The sequence below is a fragment of the Amborella trichopoda genome, chromosome 2, assembly GCF_054954075.1.
Source record: "Amborella trichopoda isolate Santa Cruz 75 chromosome 2, AtrichopodaSantaCruz75HAP2 v2.0, whole genome shotgun sequence".
Lineage (NCBI taxonomy): Eukaryota > Viridiplantae > Streptophyta > Magnoliopsida > Amborellales > Amborellaceae > Amborella > Amborella trichopoda.
The window spans coordinates 51070253-51081349 of NC_142337.1; the positions used below are offsets into that span (position 1 = coordinate 51070253).

Here is an 11097-nt window from a genome sequence, read left to right on the forward strand (position 1 = left end):
TGGGTCAAGAAGTACCTGGCCTAATACAATTCAACACTATGTCCTAGGCTCCATTCCTATCAAAGAGGCCCTCTCCCTACTCATTCACCCAAAAATAAACAAATTACGCCCTACCAAACCGTTTTAGAAAAAGAGCCCGGTTTAATTGTTTAGTGCTTGACGATTTGCAATGCTATGTCCTAGGCTTGATTCCTACCAATGATAAGACCCTCTCCCTCACTTGCTCAAAAAAAAAAAAAAAGGCAAGAAATTGACTTGGTCAACCTAAACCTCAGTAAGAGGGCGGTTTCCCGGATCAAATATGCCCCTGAGAGAATTAAAGGTTATATACCTCATAATTTCGAAGCACAACTAGGGGCAAATCAATAACATATTATAATAGTAAAATGCAGCTAAACAAATGGTGAACTGAAATTTACTACTATGAACTCCTTTGACTTTTACCAGCACAGGGCAAGGCGTGAACCCTGCTTGGACTGCCAACCAGAGTTTGGCAGCCGAAACTCAAGGATTCAATGGCTCTTTTTAATTTTTAAGAGCACCTCAAAGATGCAATGGCCATTTTTAAACGCTATAGATTTTAATATCTTACATGACATTAATGGCATGTGACACTTCCAACTCGTTTCAGTCCATAGACTCCCCATTACCTTAACCCCTAAAGTTCCTCTTATAAATTGAGACCAAAGTTGCAAGAAAATTCCTCTGTAGTGAAAGACCTTGATCTTAGATCCATTGCCAAGCTCTCCAAGTTCAACAATGGAGCTCTTCAATATGAAAGTATTGGGTTTTCTTGCAGTTGTTTTTATGGCAATTATGGGTGAGATTAAGGGAGATGCTTATGGTAATCAGGCACCCCCTCCACCTTTTGCTGTGTCCGGGAAAACACAGCCTCCACAAAGGCTGAGCTGCTTCAAAGCAAAGACAACATGTTTCCGGCGGACGATCGTGTGCCCAGATCAATGCCCACAATTCAAGCCCGCCGATCCAACGGCCAAAGCTTGTTATGTGAATTGTAACTCACCAACATGTGAAGCTGTGTGCAGAAGTAAGTGAAGCTCTTTTCATATTTTCTTTCTTTATCTTTTCTCTTCTTAATTTTTTTCGGGGTCCCGAAAAAGGAAAAAATGTACCATTGCTAAAACTAGTCTTTTAGAAGTAAATATGCTGGCCCATCTTAAACATGCGGATGCTATTTGAGCTCAACAAAATTTACTAAAAGTACTGTTCATGTACCTAGCTTGTTAAGTATGTTTCAGAAACTTCATTTGTTCACATGTACGAACATGCACCCGAATCATGTAAGTGGTAAAGAAAATTAGACTCTGATAGCATCAGAATACATCATTTCCTGAATGAGCGTTTCTTTGGGTAGGCCAAGTTGGATTCAAACGCAAAACCTCCTAGGTTGCAGCATCAAGTGCCTGAAATACTTGAACAATTTTATGTTAAAAATTGTTCAGGTATTCACCTTATATTCGGGATTTTGCCCCATTTCTACCTTAAAGCATCTGTTGGGTGAGTGCCCAACCATGTGTTGTTCGGAATTAGATCTCCAATCTCTTCCATTGCTGTCTAACACCTTGTTTTCAGTCATGGGTTTCAACAGAGGTAAGGCAATTGGAACGGCCTTACTCAATGGACTATGGATTATGCACTATGGTACGCTCATGCATGCTGGTTTGGGTTGGACCCCTTTCAATGAAATGATGGATGGTGATTATAGAGACTATAACCCATTAGAGGTGAAAATGAATATAATAATGTTTTCGGCTCTTTTCCCACCAATCCATGAGCCATAATAACTGTAATCGACTAAGGTTTTTGAAAGTCCATTGCCTCCAAAATACACAATTTTAACTGCTGGATTGCCATTGAAACAAGCTTTGGTTATGGTTGACTTAGTACCCATGGAAGGTTCCTAGTGTTTGGGGCACTGGTTCGTTAAGTTGTGGCATTGGTCTAGGAACTTGCATAACTTATTCAAGTGGTCCAGGAGATCCATAATTTTTGCAGGTAGTCCGCCCCTGTTTTTGATATTTTCCATGTGGTTCAAATCCTGAGTTGAGAAAAAAAAAATGGTTCAAATTTTCCCCAGTCTAATTAGTCATACCAACATTTTTCAGAAATAGAAGTTTCAACTTTCAAAGAACTGGTTAAGATTGTGGTAAACATTTGTGGAGATGAGGAAATCATGATTCACCTCGAGTCCCTAACTGGTTATTGTTTTCACTTTGTGGCAATAAACAGATCGAAGGCCTAACTGTGAGGGAACTGGGGCAGCATGTTACGATCCACGTTTCGTGGGTGGCGATGGCATCATGTTCTACTTCCATGGCCGCACTGGTGGACACTTTGCCCTCATCTCCGATCCCTCCATCCAAATCAATGCCCGCTTCATTGGCCTCCGCCCCTCTCACCGCACCCGAGACTTCACTTGGATTCAGGCCCTAGGCTTCATGTTAGGCTCCCACTCCCTCACCCTCTCAGCAAAGAAAGCCTCTCACTGGGATCCAAATGCTGATCACCTCGAATTCGCCTACGATGGACACAAACTTGAACTTCCAGCCACCCACCTCACATCCTGGAGCTCTCCAGAAAATGATTTCAGCATTGAGAGGACTGCGGTAACCAACTCTGTGTCAGTAATTCTAACAGGAAAGGCAGAAGTTTCTGTCAGGGTGGTGCCGGTAACACCGGAGGACGACAAGATTCACAGATACGGGATTCCAGAGGATGACTGCTTTGCACATTTGGAGGTGAGGTTCAAGCTCTTAGGTAGTTTCTCTTTGGAAGTTGAAGGAGTTTTGGGAAAAACATACAGGCCAGGATTCAAGAGTCCGGTGAAGAGAAGGGTGGCAATGCCAGTTATGGGAGGAGAGGACAAGTATGAGACATCGTCATTGGTAGCGGCGGACTGTAAAGTTTGCGTGTTTTCGCCGGAAAATGTGTCAGCAGAGAGTGTTGAGATGGCTGTTCACAACGGCACGACTGATTTGGATTGCACTGGTAGACTGGGCAATGGAAATGGAATCGTTTGCCGAAGATAAATGAATGCTAGCAATGAAGTTTGAATGATTTTGAATTTACCTTAGCATAGTAATTTAATCTTGGTTCTTTTTCTCATTTTGTTTTTTCCATGGAAGTGAAAATATGTGGAATCAGGTTTCCTTTGCTTGTGATGAGATCAGCGGACAATAAGGGGATTTTTCTTTTGCAGTTTAGCAACGATTGGGACAGAAATTTTGCATAAACTGAATGGATTGCTAATAAAAAATTAGGGTATTGTATACGGTAAGACCATTTATTTTTAATACAGAGATGTCCTAATTGATGGATTACTTAGGGTGTGTTTCATATTCTTTTTTTAATTTGGAGTCTAGTCAATGATACACCCACAATCATCCAATTTTAAATCTTCTTAATAAAAATAATTGTGACTTCTTTGTACAAAAGATAAAAGAAAAAAATTTGTATAAAGCTGATGCTTTAAACAATCAAATTAAATCCCATATCAAAAATTTCACTAGAAGGCGTTGTTTTGAAGTCCAAATATCCTCAAATTGATCATCTCAACATCAAGATCCATGGACATGTGAAAAAAATGGATTTCAAGTTTAGCAAAAAAAAAAATTCTTCGTCAAAAAAACAAGTTTTGGAAATAGTGCATCTTGTAAAGCATTTTTGGACCATCAATTTTTAAGATTTTCAAGTTTTTCATAAATCTGTTTGATCTACATTACTTTTGAAAGTTTAAATTTTATAATTAAAAATAAAAATATATTTTAAAGTTATCAAATAAATTTTTAGTGTTGAAACACATTTCTCGACAAACCGCACCCAGAGATAAATACTCTTCTTAGAGATAAATAGTCATTCTTGAAGACATTCTCATATCTTTAAAGCAGTGGAAATGGAGAAGAGGTAAGTCTCAAAGTTTTCAGATTCAGGCCCAAATTTCCAACAAAAATGTTTGTTAGTTCTGCCGATCCGCCCCACCTATGCACAAGACAAAAGGGACATAGGATCCAAAATGAAAACCAGTTGGAGTTTCCAGCCAATTGTGTCAGATTCCTCCTGAAGTTTTGAAATTTCCGGTTATTCTTTGTCATATGAAAAATAGACGGATTGGGCCGAGATGCATGCGTGACGCTCGTGTAAGTGAAGGTCTTCCGCATGGAAGCATGGGTGTTTTGCGTTCTCCTATGCGAATGACACAGGAGCTTATGCCAGTAAAACAGAGCAAAAGGCAAAGTGGGAAGAATGGAGAGAGAGGTGAGGAAGAGAAAAAGAGAAGGAAGAGAGAGGAAGGGAAGAAAAAGAAGAAGCAGATGAAGGTGATTGTTGCTTTAGATGACTCTGAAATGAGCTTCCACGCACTGAAATGGACACTTGACCACCTCCCCATCTTCAACAACACACAAAACCAGGCTGGAACCTTGATTCTTCTTCTTCATATCCACCAACCCTTTGATCACTATGTCTTCCCTGCTGGCCCAGGTCAATCACACTTTTACTTTTTACCCACTAATATTACTAGTAGTGCAGAACACCAAAGACACACTTTCTCTCTCCATATACTAGTCTTGTTTTCTGGACTGTTTCCTTCATTTTCTTCATTGACTTGCCATTTTAAAACTACAACTTGATATATGAAAAGAGAATAAGTATCGAAAACATGACTACCAAAAAAAAAAAAAAAAAATTTAGATCTCAACCGAATTAGGTTGGGTCCAGCTCTAGGTCCTGCTTTTGGGTCTGCCCAACTCCAAAAGCATGGACCCCAATGTCATGTATTGACATCGAGTATCTAATATTAATTTCATTGCGAAAAATTTGTACAAATTAGTAATATTAATCTCAATACTAAACAAGGTGAAAATTTTGTACAAATTTCTAATATTAAATTTTAAGTTAATTGTCTCAAACACTTAAAGGCCTCCACCTCAATTTAATTATCTCTGCTCAATATCATGATAAAAATAATAATTATCGAACTTCCCATATTTTTTATAATTACCCCAAAGTCTACCACGGAAACTAGATCTCAATTCTCTAAGCCTATGCATGAGAACTTTAATTCTCATATGCTCCAAGAGAGAAACTAGAAGATGCAAAACCTAATGGAGCCCCATTCTCTCTAGAGAGAAATCAGAAGATACTGGAAGAACCCTCTCTCTTCAACCCGACTTGACTTGGATTCCTGGGTCGAGTCAGGGTCTGTGTCAGGTACGAGTCCTTCACACTGATGGGTCTGGTTATGGGTCCAGTGGTCTTGAACTTCGCCTGGTCTCAGTCTAGGTCTAGGTCCGGACCGCTTCAGACCCGACCTCGGCCCATTCCTTGCACTACTATTAATCATGGTTTCAGACATGCTTTATTCATTAAGAGAATTTCTTGCTTATTGATTAAGATTTCATAAAGAGAATTTCCTACTCTACAGGGATTAACGAAAGATGAAACCTTTGTTTAAGTTATGATTGACGGAATACATAAAATTAATTGAGTACATAATGATATGATGATAGCATAGTCACATTCGGCATACACCCTAAGAAATTCATTGTACAGTGGCTGCACTATATGTTATGATTTTAAATTTTTAATATATTTCAAATTGAAATAATGCATATTTGAATTTCTTTACTTTTAATTTTCATTAAATCAAAATAAAAGATTGTGGATTGAAATCAAATATGTGGGCCAGGCTCAGGCCCAGCTCACCCTAATCCCCAAAAAGGTGGGACTGGAGTTGGGCTACCTAATCACCAACAGGCCCAGGGGGCCATAAGCCCAAGCTGGGCCACTAGGGCGTGCCCTAGGCTGAGGGTAGATATATATCCAGCATAAGCCTACCTTAATGACCATTATAATGGATTGAAAATCAAGATTTATAATTAATATTATTAAACTTGCACATGGTATTATAGTTTATATTTATTTAAAAGAGGGGAGGTTTGCATAAGGCTGCAACTTTAACAATCAAAGTAATGTGCATTTCCAAACGTTGTTATAAGATGCAATTTTGTGTGTCGAAAATTTTTAGTATGGCCTGAAATTCTATTTTCATCTCTAATTATAAAATTTTAAAGTTTAAAAATAGTTTAAATCAAGCATATTGATAAATACGTAAAAATTTTAAAAATAGACGGTCCAGATACTCTTGTAAGATGGGTTATTTTTGGGATTTAAAATTTTTATTTTATTTTTTATTCATACACCGCGATGTGAAGATAATTAATTTGATGTTTTTTTAGGTGAATTTTCGAGGTGCACGATAATTCTACAATTTAGGGTTTTAACGTCATGTAAAACGTCTTCCTTTAAAAGGGCAATGATCGCGTGTATGATGAGTACACCGTCTTCTTGTGTATAGGAACCCTTTAACCCTCTTTCAAAAATTCATTTATGGTTTTTAATTCAACCGAGCCTCTCTCTCTCTCTCTCTCTCTCTCTCACTCACAGCCCGTTCCTTTCTTAGCCTTTCGCATCTTTTTGTATTCATCTCTATTTGAAGCAATCTTCTCTCTGACCCAAAACTCCCTCTCTCCATCTTCCCCTTCTCTCTTTCTTCATTTAATTAAATAAGGGTGTAGTTTGCATAAGGTTGCAACTTTAAACAATCCGCACCTCTAAATTTATCATAAATGTAATTTTAATATAAAAAATTATTAAGATGGCTTGAGAATCTTTTTTCATCTCTAATTATAAAATTATACACTCTAAAAATGGTTCAAATCAAGTCTATCTATAAACACATGAAAATCTAAAAAATAGATGGTCCAAATATTGTGTGGTAAGATACACTATTTCACGGACTTTAAATTTTTCTTTTGTTTTTCTTTTCATATTGATACAGTTCGAGGTCGAGATGATCAATTAGAAGTTTTGCAACATCGAAACTACATTTTATGATGGATTTCTTAGGTGCACCTTTCATTCTACATGTTGAGGTTGCAACCTCACATAAACTTTTTCCTTTAATTTCAAAGGTAAAAAGATTTCTTACTCTTGTGAAGAACCAAACTTGAGAAATTAGTTATTTTTAAGAGAATGATTTCTAAAAAATCATTTTCATGCGAACCAAATGTGCCGTAAAATAAAGCTTCTTTCTCATTTACATGATGCCCTAACTGAAAATTGCAGAAAAATATTCTAGGGTATTAGCACCCCACTAGCCCCAATCCACCTCCTATGGCTTCATATGATCGTGGCACATTTTTTTGGGAAGCTTCCAAAACCACTGCTTGTTGTGAAGGTAAAGTTGATCTCTAAGAAGGCTTGGAAGAAGATTAAGGAGGTTGGGGAGGATGTTATGCTAACTCAGATTCAAGCATTTTTTTCTTGCTTTGAGATTTTCAATTATCAATTTAGAAGCAGGAAGCAAGTTAAAAAGTCAGGTTTCATTGAAAAAAATGGTGGTCTTTTCATTTTGCAAATCAGGGAATATAGGTGGAGATGGAGTTCTTTTGCTCTTGAATCAAATCTTCTCTCTCTAGACTAACTCTTTTGCCTTTTTCTAATCATATTTTTGGTGGAGAGGACAGGGAGAGACCAAAAGGACAATAAAGTAAAATTAGGTCAACTTAAAACCATTTACTTGCTTCACCATTTAAGAGGTTACCATATATTTTCCTTGTTGGTATGGACACTCCAAAATTTCAATACACCCCAACATTTAAGATGGACACTCCAAAATTACAATACACCCCAACATAGTGTATTTATAATACAAATCATCATTCTCTTTTTTAAAAAAATAAAGGAATAGAACTGCATTATGACAAAACTAAGGTAATGCTATGTATTTACTAGTGTGTGTGGTTTGTAAAAAGTATGAACTTTAAACAATCAAAGTCAAGTGCACCTTCAAATCTTGCCAAAGATGCAGTTGCCAGTGCCAAAAACACCTACAATGATCTAAGCTCCGTTATTATGAAATTTAAAGCTTCAACAAAGGCATATCAAAGAGTTTAATAAAGACTTGAAAATCTTAAAAATAGACAGTCTAGATTATGCCAAATACACTATTTTTAAGCCTTGAGATTTTTTTTTTACAAAAAACTTATTTATACAACCAAAGGTTGAGAAGATCAATTAGGGGTTTCTCAAGATTACAACACATTTCTGATGGGTTTCTAAGATTTCCATAACTTCTATAGTATTAGGTTGATGGCTTTTATAAACATTTTTCTTTACTAATTCAATATTAAATAAAGGGTGAGGCCTGTAAATATTAAATAAGGCACACCTCTAAATCTTATCTATGTAGTTTCGATGCGGAACCTTATGAATTTTAAAAATTTATTTTTATCCTTAGTCATGAAATTTTAAATTTTAAAAATGGTACAAACTGCATATATCTGTTTTTTTTTTTTTTCATATCCATACATGTTGAGGTCGATACAATCAAATTGAAAGGTTTTTCAACATCATAACACCATCTCCTAGAGGATTTCTGAAGTACAACTTACTCCAATAGTATAAGGGACACCTTACATAGACTTTTCCTTTCAACAGAAGTTATCCAAAGCCTACATAGATTTGAAATAGGAGATTTGCATAAAATTGTTCTTTTTGTTTCTGCATTTGAAACATCCAAGTTTATGCCATTATATTGTGGCATAAATATCACAAAACATTTTATTTGTTCATAGCAGGCATATATTACAATCTGCCCATTACCTTTACATAGCATAACAGGTAGGGAAAGTTCTTGTTCTAACGATCAGTCACAGTGTTTTTAACGATGGATTTTACCAATCCAAAAGAAAATGACCTTTAGGTTCAGTTTAAATGCAAAATCAAACAGGTTTTGTGTTATTATTTTTGGGCAAATTATGGAAACCCCCTTGACCGTCTTTTCTAGGCATACCACCCCCAATATTTTGTAAATATTGATGGCCAATTTCATTGGACTGTATATCACGTAGACCCAAGTCCTTCTAAAGTTGTCAAGCAAGCTTTCATGGTCTGTTTTGCAGGACCCAGCAAACCCTGTATTATAGAGGGTTGCAGTTCGAATGTTTGGCTTTTCTCTGGAATCTCTGAATAGATGGTCCTAAAAATTTGGGGGATAAGGAAGTTATCCACTATCATTTGAAAAAAATAGTCACTTTTAAAAAATTTGAAGTAAATAATATTTACATAATGTTTTTGAGAAAAGTATTAATTAGATAAATCAAAAAATGTGGTAAATATGAGGCTCCATGGCCACACATGCACCATCATACACTAGTGTATGGTATGCTTTCCGAAGGGAAAGTCCTATGAATCTCTTGTAGTATAAGATTCTCATTTGCCTTTCACAGCAATGTATGAGACACCCGGAGTTTTGGAATCTCTAAAGAAATCCCAACAACAGGCAACAGCGCTTATTTTTGCTCGTGCATGGAGTTGTGCAAGGAAAAGATGGTGAGTTCTCTCTCTCTCTCTCAACACAACCAAATGGAAACATGAACCAATTGTTACTCTCATTGTTGATCATATAGAATACAATCAGCAATTTCCCATATTTTTTATACTCTATGAAGCGTTATGTTAAGGAAATTCTTGCCTTAGTAACAGTCTTCTGCAAGACTACTCGGCCAAGGTACTCGGACCTTGGCCGAGAAGTCCTTAGTAATGAACCATATAGACGCACACCAAATTTTACCTTGGCTGAGGCCAAGTCCTTGGTAACGAACCATCATAGACGCTCACCAAAACTTCCCGGTACTGCAGAACCCCCTTAACTTGTACATCAAATTGGGACAAGAATACTTGATTTGCTTTGTCATATGATATGTTATGGTGCCAGTGCATTTATATATGGTTTCAAAGGAATCAACGCTAACCATTCCCATGATTTTTATGCTCTATTTTTTATTTTTTGTGATTATCAATGCAGGTCAAAGCAGAGACCATGGTGCTTGATGGCGATCCCAAGGAAATGATATGTGAAGCTGTTGAACAGACACATGCAGACCTCCTTGTCGTTGGGAGTCGTGGTTTCGGTAAGATAAAGATGTGTGATGACTAGATTATACAGTTTAAGGTTTTTCTCCTTTCATTTGATGAACTCTTGCTTTTCATAAACAGTAGGAAAGTTTTCCTATGAAGTTCAGTTTACTTAATTTTACTGAGGCCTTTACGACACAAGTTTGTGGGGTGATTAACACAAGAAAAGACAACTGAATATAGAAATCAAATCTTATTCTTGTTTTGTCTTTTAACAGGAATGACTGCAACATTTTTAAAAAAATTTGCCTTTGAGAGAGAGAGAGAGGCACCCAATTCCTCACTATGGCCTCTAACCCTGGTAATTTCTGTTTGGTTGCAGAGCATTTCTGGGAATTGTTAGTGACTACTGTGCTCACAATGCAAAATGCCTTATCCTTATAGTCAGACCCCCTAAATGACGATCCCTTGGAGCTTCCATACCTAGTAAATATGGTTTATAAATTTATGAGTCTGATAAATAAGTGCAACCTCAGTGTGTGATTATACTGTTTCAATATATCCTCTACTGAGTAGAGAGTACTGATGATTTTGCCAATGCTGTCATTATCGTAATGTATTATGATTTTGAGGACTGGGAATCTGATGTAAAATATGCAAATAATCTAAATGTTTTTATACCCTACTGACAATTTAGAGATGGGGCCGCACTATTTAAAGCCTCACATCAAAACTCACATAAAAAATGTAACTCTGGTGTTAGGCATCCTTCAAATTGATCACGGCCTTGAAATCATTTTTTTTACAACAATAGTATTCAAGTCTAAAGAGTGTCTTGTAACAAATTACGCTTTGGCCCCCACAAAAAAAAAAAAAAAGAGTTCACGAATCCGTAAGATTTGTACTATGTTTTTTATCTTCAAATTTTATAGTTGGCATAGGAAATAAAGTTATCGTAGGTATTTTCAATATCCTAAAACACATACGAGAATTCTGAGGTGAAGTTCTACTTTGTTTTTATAAAACCTAGGTTTTATAGAGACTGTATTAAACCAAAGTTGTTTTATTTCCTATTGATAACATTAAGATCTTAAAAAGACACAGTTGGAATTAAAAAGACATAATTGGAAATAATGAAAAGAGATATGAAGATTTATA

The 11097-nt window shown here is 36.5% G+C and overlaps 1 protein-coding gene and 1 pseudogene across 2 annotated transcripts; both read left to right on the top strand.

Annotated features, from left to right (window-relative positions):
- The first annotated feature begins 352 nt into the window (after positions 1–352).
- LOC18431576 (uncharacterized) lies at positions 353–3341 on the top strand. Its single transcript, XM_006841698.4, has 2 exons — positions 353–1048; positions 2251–3341. Exons 1-2 carry the CDS (start codon positions 760–762, stop codon positions 3048–3050), a joined length of 1089 nt encoding a protein of 362 aa, XP_006841761.2. The 5' UTR covers positions 353–759; the 3' UTR covers positions 3051–3341.
- A 566-nt stretch (positions 3342–3907) lies between these two features.
- On the top strand, positions 3908–10580 carry LOC18431575 (universal stress protein A-like protein; annotated as a pseudogene). The gene is made up of 4 exons (XR_016049515.1): positions 3908–4500; positions 9312–9414; positions 9890–9995; positions 10322–10580. The product of XR_016049515.1 is annotated as a universal stress protein A-like protein (transcript).
- Positions 10581–11097: the final 517 nt, after the last annotated feature.